The sequence below is a fragment of the Stylophora pistillata genome, chromosome 1 (genome assembly GCF_964205215.1).
Source record: "Stylophora pistillata chromosome 1, jaStyPist1.2, whole genome shotgun sequence".
Classification (NCBI taxonomy): Eukaryota; Metazoa; Cnidaria; class Anthozoa; order Scleractinia; family Pocilloporidae; genus Stylophora; species Stylophora pistillata.
Window position 1 is genome coordinate 3,435,477 of NC_142519.1, and position 17,579 is coordinate 3,453,055.

Below are 17,579 nucleotides of genomic sequence, written 5' to 3' on the forward strand. Positions count from 1 at the left end.
GTAATACTTCCTAGGAGAGTAATTGTAAAACAACCCCTTCTTTAACGATTTTTTCGACGAAATCTTTAGGCACAACCAGAAAGGATTTTGGTGCTACCTAATTAAAGAAAACAACGGAAGGCGGAACAGGTCGCGATGGGAGAGAATAGTTCATTTGCTTGTTTTCAATTATTTTAAGGAAAATATTAACAATGGCTTGATTTACCTAGGATATCAGTAAGCCAATTTACCAAGCTCACATACTGGACGTAGGCAATTGTTAAAAGAAATTAAAGAGGTAACATCATAACAAAAGGCTGGCTGGCTGGACGAGTGGCTGATTCTCGTTTGCTGAAAAGTCTGAAACTAAAGGAAACTTCGTGTCGAGGACAGATATCTTTTAATATAAAAACAAGGAGGATTTCTACGAAGGGGAAAAATTAATTACCAACAGTATCGGCTCTTGAGGGGGTGTATTTCCATGCCCTTTAATCATTTTATCAATCGAAAATCTCCAACAAAGCTACCCTACTCAATTGCGGTTCCTTTTGTTTGCTCAGTTAACAACTGATGAAGCGCGAGAAATAATTATGAGTAAACCATTATCTACCTTGAAAAAAAAATTGTCGCATGAGGGATAAAAAGAACTTAAACGAAACCATGCTCTTTTACTTGTGTGTCTTTCAACTATTAACAGATCACAATTAAGAAAATGTCCTCTGAAGTAATGAAAAGTCTCTCATACTTGCTCGGTTAGCAATTGAATCAAGGCAACACTTTTATGAGTAGACTAGTATCAGCTCTTTAAAAAGCAGAAAATGCATAATGTGATATTTACAACTGTTATAGAAAACATAGTTTGCATATCGAGAAAACTGCTGAAATTGCCTGATACGATATCTAAAACTGTTAAAAAATAAAAAACGCACAGATTTGCAGGGAAAATTGGGTTGTGAAAAGTACTTTCCAGAGATATAAAATTTGTTTGGAAAATTAAAAAGAAAGCGTTGCACTTGGATGTTTTACTTCCATTTGAATTCATGTCCAAACCTTTCTGTTATCATTTTATCAGATCACAATGAGGGAAATACGATCTAAAATATTAAAATATCTCCTGGTTAGCAACCGGGCATAACAAGGTAATATATTTATGAGGAGGTCAGAAACAACCCGCAATGATATTGATAGTTGCTTAACATAGAAAAAAACTCAAATTAGATAATACAATATCTGAACTGCTTAAAATGCAGAAAATGTACGAAGCGATGATGAAAAAAAGAAACTAAAACAAAAACAAAGAAGAATGAGGAATTAGTGGTATGCTTGTGAAATTAGTAAAAGATTCTAATGATCTTTCAAATAGAGGACGACTTTAAAGGAAAAGAAAAAAAGGACAAGCTTTCTTGCCACTCAGGCACGCTTAATGTTATTTAAAATCATTTTTTTAACCATATGCTCATCTCCCATCGGATTATACCTCTGATAACATCTCTTGTTTAACCAGATCCTAATGGCTTCTTTGGTTAACAAATGAAGATGCATGATAAAGCTGTAATAAGCAGATTACTATCAACTATTAAAACAAATTAGAGTGAAAGCATTATAAGAAATTGGCAGGTGGCCCTCACGAATTGATGGGTACAAATAAGGGGGCAAATTTACGAGGAGAGAACAGTAGTGACCTTCATCGCATCTAACGCATGAATCTGGGAAACTACGCGCACTGTGCAATGGCCAAAGCTCTCTTTGGTTTGCTGTTCACTTGTTTTTTTCTGGAGGCCATGACTTCTCCATTCAAGGAGGAAGGTAAACGCGGACTAATGTCTGTTTGTGGGCAATTTAATCCCAAAGCTTCGTAGTTTTCCTATTTTTCGGTAGCAGCGGGAAATAGGAACTTCTAATTACCCCTATGGTACTCTATCGATTTGATTAGAAAACAAAAACTTCCTTTACTTAATTGTTTTTAACTTAAAATACGTCGTGGAAAACATGTAGTTTAACAGATCAGAGTTTTTTTTCAAATTACACGTGAGTTTTAACGTTATTACACCTTTCCTCTTTGACCATTCTAAATTTGGAATCACGACTTTTTGTGAAGGTCGTCCGTGATGACTTATTGATCATGTAGTTTGAACCTCCAATAAAGGGGATTTCATAAAGGATAGGAGCTGAGTATCCTGAGTCAAAGGGGGAGTCGGTGATGACTTATTGATCATGTAGTTTGAACCTCCAATAAAGGGGATTTCATAAAGGATAGGAGCTGAGTATCCTGAGTCAAAGGGGGAGTCGGTGATGACTTATTGATCATGTAGTTTGAACCTCCAATAAAGGGGATTTCATAAAGGATAGGAGCTGAGTATCCTGAGTCAAAGGGGGAGTCGGTGTTTAGTCCAACGGGATAAGTCTTGCTCGTTAAAGCTGATTGGTCAATACATTTGGCTGTAATCCCCGACTAAAGTTTTCCTGTTAGATTGGGCCAGTTTCGATTCAGTAGCTAAGTTAGGTCGTTTTTCCAGTTTCGTGGTTTCCTTCATAAAAAAAGCATGCAGACTAAATTTATTGAGAAAACACTAGTCCTTGTTGATAAAGTTAAACGAAAATAGAAGTAAAGGAAAAGGTGAGTCCATTTCCAAAAAGCTAAACTAACATCAGCTTAAAGGTAGAACTACGGTTTCTGTTTGTTTTTATATTTTCCATATTTTTAATTCCGAAAACAATATCCTCATTTACTTGAACAAGTAAGCGAACAATACTAACTTTACAAACTTATACAAAGGTGGAGAATATCACCCTGGATTCGTGACTCCTGAAATGGGCAACTACAACGACGATGATTGTCGCGGTAAGACACAACTGTTTGCATGGGATTATTTCAAAGTCAATGTAGCTTTTCTTTATTTACTAGCTGTTTTTGCATGATCAGCATTCAGCCTTTAACCCTGCCACTGCTTAGCCAGAGGGTTGCATCTCAATGCCTGGAAGACTGCTAAGTATCATGAGCGGTGGGCTTTGTATGAGTTGCAATTGAAACTAAAAAACCACTTCCCGCTTGGTCAAAAGATTGTAAAACTTTCCTTTGAGGGCTAATCTACGTTTTATCGTTTTACATATCAGAGCCTTGCTTCCTGGATGTTGCTGTCCTGATAGATGTGTCACTAAGCATGAACGAAAACGAACGAGGACAGCTAAACACCATCTTCAATAGTATAGTGGACGAATTGCGAGTTTCTCCAGACGGCAGTCACATGGCCATAATTACTTTTGGATCGGATGCCAACCTAATATTCACATTTTCACAAAACAAATATCACAATGCTGTCGCGTTGAAAAAGAAGGCAAAGGAGGCAATATTTTTTAAACCGGCTAAAGAGGGAACCCGCACAGACCTTGCCGAACAACTGGCAGTGAAAGAAGTGTTTACTCCCAAGGGAGGGGACAGAGACAAATTCAGGAATGTAATGATCATTTTCACTGATGGAAAATTTTGGATTGACCTCGAGTGGGATATCAGGCCCGAAGTCGACTTCGATGTCACCACGAAAACACTGGAGGTAAAAATAATTAAAAATTCGATTTATTATTGACAAGGTATTTTTCAGCCAATGTTAGATATGCAAATATCAGTGTCTTTTTTGTCTTCACTTGTCGCATGGACAATGTTTTTTTTAAGATGAACTGTAGGCTTACTCTAGTACTCAAACACTCTTCTAGGTTCACTTTCTTTATTCTCTATCAGCTTCTTGAGCAACCTTACATTTTAGAAAACTTACCTCATATTTCCTCCATTTCTAACTTCGTCATTCCGATGAAGGTAACTTACATGGATATACCCTCTATATTAAGACAGGCACGTGTTTTGAATAACTTTCGGTGAAGTATATGCACTAGGAAACCCGGGCGCTAAAAATTGAAAGATAGGTCATGAACATTATGCACCAGGAAGACCTCAGAACAGAGGGACGATAATTATAAGTTTTCCTTTTCCTAGACAAAAGGGGTAAAAGTAATCGTGGCTGGTATTGGCAGTGAAATAAAGAGTGACAGCGATACTGATGCTAACTTGAGAATGGTGGCAGGAAAAGAAGGAGAAATACTCAAATATGCGGATTTCGGAGAGCTCTCCAGCAAACTCAATGATTTAAAGAAGAAAGTCTGTGGTAAGTGGACGTTCAAACGGTACCAGTCATTCTACTTTTTATCCGCCCTTTACATCTTACGTAATTAACATATGTGAAAGTGCTCGTGATACTTGAGTCACGCCCTCAATGACTTATGTTGCCTGATGTTGCCTATGACTTATGTTGCCTGCTTTTAGAGGAAAAATCAGAATAATATGCGAGGAATTCTGAAGTTGATGTGTTTTTTGTTTCTGATTTTGCTTTTCCTTTTGTTTTTTCTCTTAAATGGTAACTCAATGAGGAATAATTCGTCATTCAAAAAACAATTTTTAAATTTCAGCTGGTGAGGATAAAGGTAATGATGACAAAACTCGTATAATAATCACAATTTCAATTAAATAAATTTCATGGTGACTTAAATTGCGGATAAAATTCAAGCTAAAAAAAAATGCAGTCAAGCAATGCAGAAAAGAAGCCTGAGAGAAATTCAAGCCTCGACAGAATTCAAAACCGTCCAGTCCAGATACTAGTCAGCGGCTTCTACCAACTGCGATACGGAGCCATAAGTTTGGATCGAAGCAAACTTTATTGGATCCATCTTTTTCAAAAGTAATTTAATCGCAATTTGGATGACAAATATTTCATTTATATCAGCGAGGTTTATTCCGCACTTAAGAGCGAATGTTACCAATGGTCAAACATTTGGTGGCTGCGTAACAACCAAAAAATGGATTCGGCTAATAAGCTCAAGTTAGGTAGACGTTATGGTGAAACAAAGCACTGCATACTTCGTTTGGCTGAATATCGATTTATTTTCGAGAAAATCGATAATAACTGAATTTCGACCAAATGCCGCTTTTGAAGTTCAAAATTTCAGACAAATCTAGGAGCGTCACGCCACGAATTGAAAACACTTGGACCGATAAAAACTACCAAGTCTTGAAAAACAACATCAATAGATATGCTGACAACAATTTGAGCAATTCTTGATCGTTTATTTACACAATCTAATTTGATTTAACCGACCTTCTTCTAACAAGATTAAAAATAGGTCAAAAGTGACCCATTATTTCACTATGTGCTATACAAAATAATCGACTGAAAATCTGGCTTTTAGAAGGCAAAGTGTGGTTCTTTTCGATCTCCAAAGGATTTTTTGGGGAAATGATTCAGTGCTATTTAATCAAATTTTAAAGTTGGATAAAATGAACTGATTTGACGGTGCTGTCAGTTATTCAAAAATGTTCACATCCACACACAAACTCAATTGTTTCGCATTTTACATCCAATCTACAGCTTATTTAACATAATATCATCTTACCGTCCATATTGCTGTATCAAAAAAGGGATTGCAGTCCTAAAATTATTGCATTGCTCCCTCGATAGCAATAGAACTTGGCAGGATAGTCAATATATCCTGATAATGATTGTTTACAAAGCGTATCTCGGGGTTTCTCTATTCCCATTTCGTTGAAAGACTTCGCGTAAGAGATCTTTGTTTAAATATAAGTCTACAACCGAACCGTGAACCAAATGTAAGCGGACTGCTGCTAGTTCAGAAACATGTTTCTCGCGTGCAGAATAACGTTAATGAATTCAAAGTAAGGTCTACTGAAATAAAACGCAAAAATAAAACATTAGACTATGAAGCACGTGGCTACAGGAACTAAGGTAGTGTGTTCCATATACGAAACAGGAGCAAACAATTATCTAACTCCGAATCATAATTTCATGTATCATAATTGAATCATTGTTTCATAGTACTTCGGGGGATAAAGCTCATTTTAGGACAAAAAAAGAGCGAAAGATCTTCCAAGGGCATAGCCCACCATACATCATTGTAGATGTGCGACAAAGAAAAGTGTAGTGTTTGAATAGTGTTTATTTAAAGGAAGTTTTATAAGGGTCAAACCTGGAAAACCACAACTTTCGTTGAAATGTTTGTAAAAGCCAACGTTCAACAGCTTTATATTTATACTACTTCTTCTCCAGAGGCTACTGTGCATTGTTAAGTTACTCGTGCCGGCAGTAAGACTACGACCCAGGTAGCACGTTCACATTATTCACACCCACCTTTTCCCGGCAGTGGTCCAAAAAAAGCTCACATCTGGAAATAAAACCATTTCTGCGTATCTCGGGACTCAAGAAACGCTTCGAGTTATCATTGCACCAGCTGACACAGCAGACTCGAGTGCGAGTCGGTATACTTACATCAAATACTTGCATTTTGGAAACAGTGGCTTTTATTTGAAAAATTAACTCAACCAGTTAGTTATTTAGTATTCTTTCCCAAGATGGTAGCCAAGAAGTGATCTATCCCCCTCAAATATGGTCGGGTCCAAAGCCATCAATGCATTATATGGCGAAATATTATAGAGCGTGGCAGATGCGTAATGAAAAATTTAACAGAAGCCTGTTGTCTGGTCAGACCAGAATGTACACGCCCATCGGGAAAAGATTGACATCTAGATTTAACCAGAAAAAAAAAGTAAAGAAACCCATGTTGTGCCTATCTCCTAAATCTTTCCTTCCAACATAATAAACTTAAGAAGTGAATGACTACTTCTTATAGAAGTCCAAAGCCAATCAATGCATCATATGGCGATATTATTGAGCATGGTTTGATATATCAGAAGGAAATCTGCCCCTCGAAGTAGAGCCTCTCGTTCGCCAAGTTTTGCACTAGCTAAACGAGGGTTAAATTGTCATGCAATGTATGTCAGCAGGAGGAGAGAATATGGCTGGACTAAGAACTAGGTCAACTTCGTCTTTTGGCCCGGAAAAACTAGCGGAAATGCTCTCAATCCGCCTTGAACAGGCAAGAAGAGGTCTAATTACTGTTTCCCGTTTTCTGGATTGTCAGTCAAAGTCACAGTGTACTCTTACTATATAAAATATCGGGACCTAAACGATCCATTAAGATCACCGATCACTTCATGTGCACCTCCGCCAATGTAGTCTATTGCATAACTTGCACTTATTGCAAAAAGATATACCTCGCCGAGACAGGCAGAAGACTAGGTGACCGATTCCGAGAACACCTTCGAGACGTGGAAAAGAATAACAAGGACACATCGAAACCAGTCGCTAGACATTTTAATTCACCTAATCATTCTAGGCAACATATGGCAATCTGCGGTCTTTCCTTACACTTAGGTAGCACGGAAAGCCGTAAAACTCTTGAACAAAAGCTCATCTTTCAAACCGGCAGTCTAAATCCCACATGGATCAACGAACGCTTTTCATTCCACTAATTTATTCGTGTTTTTCTCGTTGCCATGTTCCCATCAATAACGTAGCTCCATTTTCTGCCTTTAAAAGCACACACAACCCACAATTCCTCTATTCGCTCCGACGAAGGGCTAACGCTCGAAACGTCAGCTTTTGTAATCGTTACGGTGGCCAATTTGCCTTTTCAACTTTGTTGATATATCCAAATTATTTCGTTACTACCACCGACGCAGCCCCAAACAGTTTCTTTCGAAACGATCAGCCTTTACTCTTACTATAGATTTGAACGAGCAGCAGATATCCTTATGAGGAGAACGACACGCAATGCTGTTGCAGAGTTCACATCTTTTCTCTGCAATTCATTTCCTTAGTAAACGAAAATGCTAGTTTCAAGGTAATTTCTGCAATTAATCAAACAATCGATAGAGATTGAAATAGTAAGGAAGAGGAAACAAATAATTCAATTTTTCAGCGTCTTAAAAAATACTTATAAATTATTTAAAATCCTTACGTATACTCGAGGCAATTGTCATCTCGACCGCTTCCTTACACAAAGTAAGCACCCAAGTTTGAAATAATTAGCGTTATTCCGCACACGAGAAACATGTTTCTGAACTGACAACATTTCGCCAACATTTGGTTCGCGGTTTAGTTAAATACTTATATTTAAACAAAGATCTCTTACGTGAAGTAATTGCAGCCTCCTTTTCAACGAAATGGAAAGAGAGAAACCCTGAAATACGCTTTGTAAAAAATCATTATTAGGATGTGTTGACTATCCTGCCAAGTTATATCGCTATTATGGGAGCGATGCAACAATTTCAGGACTGCAATCCCCTTTTGTGGTACAGCAATATGGACGGTAAGATGATATTATATTAATTACGCTGTAGATTGGATGTAAAATGCGAAAAAATCGAGTTTGCGTGTGAATGGGGAGTGGTCAACTAACGTCTGTATGTATGTATGTATGTATGTATGTATGTATGTATGTATGTATGTATGTATGTATGAATGTATGTATGTATAATGTGTACATTTTCGAATAACTGAAGGCATCGCCAAATCAGCTCATTTTAGCCAACTTTAAGATTTGATTAAATCGCACTGAATCATTTCCACAAAAAATCCTTTGGAGATCGAAAAGAACCACACTTTGCCTTCCAAAAGCCAGATTTTCAGTCGATTATTTTGTATAGCACATAGTTAAATAACGGGTTACTTTTGACCTATTTTTAATCTTGTTAGAAGAAGGTCGGATAAATTCAATTACGTTGTGTAAATAAGTGATCAACAATTGCTCAAAATGCTGTCAAATTATGTATTGATGTTGTTTTTCAAGATTTGGTAGTTTTTTTCGGTCCAAGTCTTTTCAATTCGTGGCGCGACGCTCCGAGGTTCGTCTGAAATTTTGAGCTTCAAAAGCGGCATTTGGGCGAAATTCAGTTATTATCGATTTTTTCGAAAATAAATCGATATTCAGCCAAACAAAGAATGCAGTGCTTTGTTTCACCATAAGGCCTACCTAACTTGAGAATATGAGTCGAATCGATTTTTCGGCTATTGCCACCATATTTTGAAAACGTTCGATTTTTAATTGGCCGCATTTCCTCTTAAAATTCATTTGCAGGTCAAAGAACCCACTAGAATTTGTGTCGCTCGCAATGCCCCCGCGTGTGTCTTCATAGCTTGGCAAGTAGCATCAACCAGCTAGTGCCTGGGAAGCGCAGACTCGATTATGTGTCCTTCCATATTTTCCGATTATAAAGCTGTGTTATGACTGCTTGAACCCTCTACAAAGATCGCACGCTTTTTCTAAGAAATGCGCAACATGATGACGCTTTAAGCTGAATTTTTAAAGGTCTTTTCATAACCATCTCCATATCATTGAAAAAAGCAGTTATGCTTTTCTGGTAAGTTTCCACGAGGTCAATAATCGGATGATACTTAGTACCTTACCATGGTCAATTTGCAGTTGTGGACGGTCATTACACAGACTGGTCGGAGTCTGAGTGCAGTGAAACATGTGGGGGAGGAACCTTGACTCGGACGAGAACCTGCACCAATCCTCCACCTTCCAACTGTGGAAAGGCTTGCATTGGGCCTGCTATGCAGACTATCGCGTGCAACGAAGAAGAGTGCCCTCGTAAGTCAAAGCTTTGTTCAATAACAAAATATTTTGTTCTTCTGTGTTCTAACAGCCAATTTTAAATCTAAAAAGTAAGGCTTTTGATCTTGTGTATCTCTTGAGACATGGCGAGGGGCTGGTGCTGATGTCCATACGTGCTTCAAATTAATCCCAGATTTATCTTGTTCCCATCGTGATAGTTCATCGTAGAGGAGAAAATAACATTTTCATACTGTCCCTCAAAAGGATGTAAAAGTTTTAAGTAAGGCCTTAAACCACCATAAAAATTAAAAACAAATTTGGAGACTTGTACTTAACTCGTTTTTAATTTTTAAGGACCTCGTTGGAGAATATGATACCACAAAAGAGAAACTTAATCGAAAGATATAGAAAATTGGGAATAATTACCTGGCGCAATCCAGTTCATATCCTAACTAAGTGGTTTTGTTTACTCAATACAGGATGCCCAATGGATCTGGTGTTTGTTTTAGACTCTTCAGATACTGTTGGTGAAGCGTTGAAAGGCGCAAAGGACCTCGTAAAGGATATGGTGAAAGGTCTAAAACTAGGACCAGATGATTCTCAAGTAGCCCTGGTTTTGTTCGCTGATGAAGTTCGCGTTGAGGCTCCATTTAGTAAAAACTATGGCGTCAAAGAATTTCAAGATATCGTACAAAGTCTGCAGAGCATCGGTAGCCGAACAAGGATCGACAAGGCCTTGTTAAAAACAAAAGAGGAGTTTGAAGAGGGAAGATACGGCGCATATAAGATTGCAGTGGTACTGACTGATGGTAAACAATCCCAAGACCACGACAGTAAAAGCTTGCTAAGTTCCTCTGAGCCCTTGCGAAATTCAGGCGTCCGTGTGATAGCCGTGGGAATAGGAGCTGAGGCGACTAAGAACAAACTAAGGCTGATGACCGATTCAATGGAGGACGTGAAGATGAAAGATGAAGCCCTGACATATTTCCAGGAGCTAACCAACAACCTTAACCAGAATCGCTGCGGTAAGTATTGCAAATCTTATTTATAGGAAATAAATAGGGTGTTCTCCATTTTGATACAGAAACATTGAAAATGGCGACTTAGAACTTTCCAATTTCTTGCTTTTGACTTTAGTTGAAAGTTAATGGACGCAGTGCAAGATTCGGAACGAAAAGTATGGCGAGTGAGGAACTTGAGTAGAAGAGTTAAAAATAAAACAACAAAAATCAACAATAACTCAGCGGTCAGGGCAATCTTCAATTCCGAAATTTTGCTGTCACGGTCATAAGGGTAAGGCCATATATGAGCCCATATGGCCCGTTCAAGCTTGTCCGCTTTGATCTTGCGCAATAAAAAAATTCGCGAAGCGGACTTACAAAGTTCGCAAGTTTTGGACAATGTCGGCGATGGAGTCGCAATAAGCAGCGAAAGATAGTCAAATCAGGTAGCGTCGTAAAAAGCAGCAAAAGGCAGTCAAATCAAATAAGATATAAATGACTTTCGTGGGTTTATTGTGTTTACTTCGATCAAAGAACAGTTAAAAAATGCACGGTCGTGCGTACATAAATATTTTTACCATGGTAAAATAAAATGGAAAATATGTAGGACTTGAGCCCGCGATATGTTATATTCGATGGCGGCGCCTATGGGCGAACGCTGTGTTCTGGTGGTAAGTACTTGGTGTAATCCTTAATGTATATTAATGAATGCAAATGACCATGTATTCCCATATGTTCTTCTGTATTGATGCATGTATGAAGGATTTCACCAGGTACCTACCGTTCTGGTAGGCCACCCGAGCGGGGAAGGTGAGCCCATCTTGCCCGAGCGCGATTACCAGCATTGATCCCGCCCATGAAAAAAAATTGAATTAGTACTAAGTTCTAACCTCCCGGTTAGCTCAATTAGTTAGAGCGCTAGATTGTTGTGCGGGAGGTCGAGGTCGATGGTTCGAGCCCCGGCCGGACCAACACTCAAGGTCTTAAAATAACTGAGGAGAATACGCTATCTTTCAAGACATGGATAGACATTCAGGTCTTCTCGGATAAGGACCAATAAACCGTAGGTCCCGTCTCCTGCATCTATTAATTAGTTACTTTGGTTAGGCAGGGGACGTTAAAGATCCCACTCACGAGATTACTGTGATGTGCTCTGGCCTGTTTACTGGGAGTTGGGAAAAGGGGGGCATCTCCAAATAAGTTTCCTTCGATTGTTTGTAAACTGCTAATGCAGTCCGGCCAAAGTCCCTCGAAAAGTGTTGTGATGCGCACTTGATCATATCCACATGTTAATTTGCGCAATATAAATATTAGATTATTATTATAATTATTACTAAGTTCGTAACAATGCCGACGGTGGAAACATACAAAAGCGACAAAAGTTAGTCAATACAAAGAAAATAGAAACGACTCTCGTGAGTTTATTGAGCTACAAACACAGTCAGCTTTCTTACATGGCTCTCGAAATAAACAAGTCATTCTTAATTCCTAATAAAGCGAAATCTTCTTGACATATAATAGATCCGTTATTGATCAAGCTTGTTGGGCAAGAGTAGCTGGATATTAGCTTCGTTCTTTTTATGCATTTAAAAATAAAAATTAAATTAAATAATAAAAAAATCGGCCAATATCCAGCAATCTTGACCTCGCGCTTGATCAGCAACGCACAAGTATCCGATCTCTGTAGTTTAGTGGTAGAGATTCAGAATGTCCAGTCTTAAATTATAGAGTCCTACTGCCCTGGGGACGCAGATCTTTTCTGTGTGACAAAATAAATGACATGTATTTGTATTAGCTGAAAGACCTCAAAGTTTTCGGATGTTGTTACACTATGACACAATTATTCCTGAAAAGCGCGTCAGAAATGAGACGGTAAAGAGTCAGAGAATACGTTTAAAATGTTGCTAATAGATTAACAAGCATCTTTTTTCATGAAAGCTGATATTTTGCTTTTTCTCTCATGACTACACAGTTCCTCCAACACCCAAGGCTCCGGCCCCAGGTAACGTGTAGTGTCTTTAAATGCTCTTTTCTGAGGGAATAGTAACTTATGTCACTGGGCGCTGAATAATTTGTCTCTCTTTGAAATTAGAAAAGAAGTCATTGATATTTTATTTCAAATCATCTGAATTCATTTTTTCCTCTTCGTCTTCAGAAGTTTGCGAGGACCATGCAAAAGAATGTGCAGCCCATAAATCTCCAACATACTGCAACACCGATCATGCAGGAGTAAACTGTCCCAAGACTTGCGAACTTTGCTTTCGTCTAGTAAGTACAGAGCTTATGTTTCGGAAAAAGAGTCTGCTGGAATTCCCAGGTTTATGCGAAAATAAATTTCCACAACTCTTTTTTCCTTTTCAAATCATTGCAGGGCTTGACGGGTAAAAAGAAGTGAACAGGCAAGGAGATTACATCTTGACACTGCCAAAAATCGCATTTAATTAACTATAATGAGAGTCTGAAAACTTTGTTCAAACTTTAGAAATGGAGGGTCAAGTATCAGGAAAATGCTTTTAAAAGGGGATCAAAGTTATATAACACTGCTTAAGTTAAACTGAATAAAAAGATAAAAAAAATGAGATGGATCTGATAGCTTTAATTGTCTTACGGAACGGTGAACTCGTTTAGAACAGACCTGTTGCCTTAATCGTGCAATGTACGCGGTCCAGATACAAATACAGATCTTTGTTGAAGCGTCCTAAATGGTTTTTTCAGCATCGATACAAATGCTCAAAAGAAATAGAACAAAAGTTAAAGGATATGGTTTCGTGATAAACCTTAAAATGAATTTTTTCCACCAACTCCTTTATTTCTTTTATCCTTTTCTCTTCTTTTTCCTCTTTTTCCTCTTTTTCGTCTAAACGCAACAACCTACTTCACCTTCTTATATAGTTCCTTACAATCTTTCTAGAAGATTCTACAGATTTACAACACGACTATTTTTAGTAACATTACATCATAGAATTTTCCAGAATTTACGGTAAACAAGTCGAGTTTCTATAAATAGACGTCACGTACTCATGTCAAAACCACTAGAACTTTCCTAAAGGACTAATCAAGAACGTTCTGGAATTCATAGGATAATCGATAAAGGTGCCAAATAACATGTCTTCTGTCCATCCTTCCCCTCCTCGATGGGCCGTAGGCTCATCGACTGTAGAACTCTGCATCCTTATCCATTATCTGTCAGTAATCTGTTTCGCACTCCAGAGGACATAACTTTGATATGGGCCTTTCAAAGATCTTCTGACCAATTCTGACTTTGGCAACTCTCACATGTCCATCTTTTCCGGGAATCGTCTCAGCTATTCTGCCCAGAGGCCATTGTCCTCGTGGCGTATCCGGAGATATTACCAGTACTATATCACCAACTTTTAAGTCTTTGCCGTGTTTGAACCACTTTTTCCTGGCATTCAAATTCGGCAACCATTCTCGCATCCATCGATTCCAAAAGTGGCGAATTAGTTCTTGAACGCGTCTCCATCTTTTACGAAGATTGAAATCTGTCTGCTCCACGGATTCTGGAGCGAACTTTCCACCGACCTGACCATGAAGTGAATGGTTTGGTGTTAATGGGACGTTATCTGCTGGATTGGCTGACTGATAGGTTAACGGACGGGAATTTATAAGTCCTTCAGCACCTGTAAAGGCTGTCATCAGTTCCTCGTCTGTTACATCAGCGTTTCCTAATATACCATATATTGCTTTCTTAGCTGCTTTGATCATCGTCTCATGTGCGCCCCCAAAGTGAGGAGCCAGAGGAGGGTTAAAATGCCATTTTACTACTCTATTAGCAGTTGAACTTGCAATCTTTTCCTTGTCTAGTTTCTCTATTAGCTCTCGCAGTTCTCGAGAAATTGGTTCCATTATCCGAGATCATTTCTTCTGGCAGTCCTCGCCGACTTGCCATTCGACAAAACGCATTCAAAAAAGAATTAGTGTCGAGACCATATGCAATCTCCAGATGTACAGCTCTCGAAGTTAAACACGTGAACAGGCAAAGGTATCGTTTGGCCCTACGCTTTCCTCTTCCTTGGATTGTTAGAAATGGACCTCCAAAATCCACTGCTGTGCGAGAGAAAGCACGAAGCGGCATCTTCAACCTGATCTTTGGCAGAGGTGCCATAACCTGCTGAGCTGCCTTTGCCTTTCTTCTTCGACACTCATAGCATTCTCCTTCGTATTCTCTAATTTCTTCTCGACCTTGCATTAGCCAGAAACGCGACGAAAGCATTGCCAACGTTTGGTTTGTCCCCGCTGTGTGATTTCCTTGTTGATGATACCACCTTACTATCAGTTTTGTTACCCACTCTTTTCTTGGCAATATTATGGGATACTTGACGTCGTATGGTAAGTATTCGGCATTCTCTAATCGACCTTTGGATCTCATTACGCCGTCTTCGTCCTGTGTTAGCTTTAACGTAAGCAATTTACTGCTCATGGGAAGTGGTTTTCGAGAGGATAGTGCTGAACACTCTGCTTTAAACGACCTACTCTGTGCGGCTTTTATGATCCTGATCTCAGCTTCTCGGATTTCCTCGACAGTCAGCTCACCCCTTGTTCGTCTACCGTTTGGAAGTAAGCAGTTGTTCAAGAAGCTGTAAATCCACGCTTGGATTCTGGTTAGTCGCAACCAACTCGAAAAACGTTTTGGCTCTAAGCGCGATTCTCCGTCTCCTTTGATTGGTACCATCGTTCTGTCTCTTCTATCGCTGGGGTCTAGCTGGCACTTGTTGCTCTTCCTGACTTCTGTATCAGATGCCCTGACAGTTTTGACCTAGTTTATCGGCCATTCTGATGGTTTCTCCTTCAGGTAACTTGGTCCCTCCCACCATGAATTCTTCTCAGCAAGTTCTGGGACTGCCAGCCCTCTCGTGACAAAATCTGCTCTATTCTCATTGGTTGGTACGTATCTCCATTGGTTAGGATTACTTGATGATTGGATCTCTCCGATTCGGTTTGCTACAAATGACTTGAAAACTCTACTTGGTCGGTGTATCCACCACAACATGTTCATACTGTCTGACCAATACTTGGTTATGCTTGGATCAATGTTTAGTGCCCTTGCTATCGACACACTCAATCTCAAACCCAACACCGCGCCCATCAACTCCAGACGTCCTATACTCATGGCTGTCAGAGGTGCGACCTTTGATTTAGAAGCGACCATTCGTACAGCAACCATCCCGCTTTTGTACTCGCTTCTTACGTACACCAATGCTCCACACGTCGCCGTTGAAGCATCAGCAAATGAATGTAAACTTGTTGAAATCAGTTCACCAAAGTTAGGTTGTAGACATCGGGGAACTTGTACGCACTGTAGAGAATTGAGCTCTTGGAACCATTGTCTTGCCTTCTCTGCTTGATCCTCTTTCATTGGTTCATCCCAGTCTATCCCAGTGGTCCACATTTCTTGGAGAATGATTTTGGCGCGAACAATGTATGGTGCCAGAAAACCTAAAGGATCAAAGAGTGTTGCGATACTCTTGAGAAAACTACGCTTTGTAAGTTGGAATTCCTTCCCCGGTGGGTGTGCCGTGTAGGTAAACATGTCTTCCTCAGCAACCCAAAGTATCCCAAGCGTCTTTACCGATGGTAGATGGCCCTGGTCTAAGTCTGCTTCAGAGGCCTGTCGTCGACTGGTATTTCCTCCAGCACCTTCGGTGAATTTGATAGCCATTTTCTCGCGTGCATTCCGGCTCTTCCCCAGAGCTCCGATAACTGCTTGTATAGCTCTATTCCTTTTCGATCATCTGAAGTAGAGTCCATGCCATCGTCCATGTATGTTGACTTTAGAATCGTTTCTGCTGCCATTTAAAATTCTTCTTTATGCTTCTGCGCATGCTCTTGAGTGACAAACTGAGCTTAGAATGGTGACGAATTCACTCCAAAAACTACTCTATTAAACTCATACACGTCCGGCGTCCTGGTCTGATCCAACGATCTCCAAAAGAATCTATGAAAGGGTCTGTCTTCTGGTCCTAGACTTATTCGTAGGTACATTTCAGCGATGTCACACACCAATGCTACGGGGTTCTTGCGAAATCGTAGTAAAACACTGAAAAGTTCACGTTGCAAATTGGGTCCTTGGTGTATGACGTCGTTCAGAGAAATCCCGTCGCTCTTAGCGGACGCATCAAACACGATTCTCGTCTTTGTTGTTTCTTTATCTGGCCTTATGACAGCGAAGTGGGGCAAATACCATGATTTGCTGGGTTTTTTATCCATCTCTGGAACCTTTCTTATACACCCCTTGGCTTGGTACTGATTAATTACGTCTGAATAGCACTTCCCGATTTCTGGATATCTGCAAAAATGTTTCTCTGTGTTCTGCAACCGCCTTAGCGCTGTTTCGTAGTTGTCTGGCATGAACGGCTTTTCTTCCTTCCAGGGTACTCCAACCTCGTATCGTCCATCCTCACACTTTATTGACTTCTTAAGTGCTTCAAGTGCGACTTTGTCTTCTGGCTTTAGTGTCTTGATCTTCGCCTGTAATCCGTCGTCTTCTATCTCCCAGAACTTTCGAATAGCGTTGCCCAACTCAACAATTGAGTCCTCGTACACGGAGTAAGTACGTATGAAGTTTGTCCGGTAATTCAGTTCCAGACACAGACTGGGGTGCCCGATACATGTCCACCCTAAAGGTGTCAGTCTTGCCACTAACTCGCCTAGTCTACCTCTTACATCTTTGATGGAATAGTGTAGGTCTGCATAATCAATATCGATCAGGATATCAACAATCGGACGTGGCCCCAGATAAGGGAAGTTTACATCCTTAAGGTGGGTCCAGTTCTTGGCGTATCTGGCCCAATTAACCGTTTTCATGTTGCCTGTGACTCTCTTTGCTGTAAACGCAGTAATCCTAATGCTTATTCTACCATCTAAGCTCTCTATCCCACACTCGACTGGCGTCTCGAACGTATCTTCCTGGCCATTAAGAACGTTGACCGTCACTTTACGACTCTCGCCCTGTAGTCCCAACTCAGCAGCGACATCGCTATTTACGTACGTCTTGGTACTGGCGTCGTCCAGCGGTGCATTTACGACTAGCTTCCGCCCTCCATTCTTTAGTATCACGGGTACTGCTCTCAACGCAATGCATTCCTCCTCGACGCTTTCTTTCGCATGTACCGTGGTCAT

At 39.8% G+C, this 17,579-nt stretch overlaps 1 protein-coding gene and 1 non-coding gene across 4 annotated transcripts; one reads left to right on the forward strand and one right to left on the reverse strand.

Moving 5' to 3' along the window:
* Nucleotides 1-1,629: 1,629 nt before the first annotated feature.
* Nucleotides 1,630-13,018, forward strand: LOC111343872 (matrilin-1). Of its 3 annotated transcripts, XM_088731427.1 has the most exons (9): nucleotides 1,631-1,785; nucleotides 2,756-2,821; nucleotides 3,094-3,530; nucleotides 3,968-4,136; nucleotides 9,304-9,474; nucleotides 9,918-10,463; nucleotides 12,412-12,441; nucleotides 12,595-12,707; nucleotides 12,811-13,018. In XM_088731427.1, the coding sequence occupies exons 1-9, from the start codon at nucleotides 1,680-1,682 to the stop codon at nucleotides 12,832-12,834; spliced, it is 1,662 nt and encodes a 553-aa protein (XP_088587553.1). In that variant the 5' UTR covers nucleotides 1,631-1,679; the 3' UTR covers nucleotides 12,835-13,018. The 3 variants fall into 3 exon arrangements, with proteins under 3 accessions (XP_088587556.1, XP_088587553.1, XP_088587559.1); XM_088731430.1 differs by lacking the exon at nucleotides 12,412-12,441 and having other exon boundaries at nucleotides 1,630-1,785; XM_088731433.1 differs by lacking the exon at nucleotides 2,756-2,821 and having other exon boundaries at nucleotides 1,645-1,785.
* Nucleotides 13,016-17,579, reverse strand: LOC111343871 (uncharacterized). The gene is made up of 2 exons (XR_015991095.1): nucleotides 15,314-17,579; nucleotides 13,016-14,016 (listed from the first exon to the last, which is right to left on the reverse strand). It is a non-coding gene; the product is annotated as an uncharacterized LOC111343871 (transcript).

Excerpts from the sequence above, each read along its gene's own strand:
- LOC111343872 (XM_088731427.1), top strand. The coding sequence starts at position 1,680 with ATGAATCTGGGAAACTACGCGCACTGTGCAATGGCCAAAGCTCTCTTT. Across the intron at positions 3,531-3,967 it reads TCACCACGAAAACACTGGAG|ACAAAAGGGGTAAAAGTAAT; the intron begins GTAAAAATAATT and ends TCCTTTTCCTAG. Across the intron at positions 9,475-9,917 it reads CAACGAAGAAGAGTGCCCTC|GATGCCCAATGGATCTGGTG; the intron begins GTAAGTCAAAGC and ends TACTCAATACAG.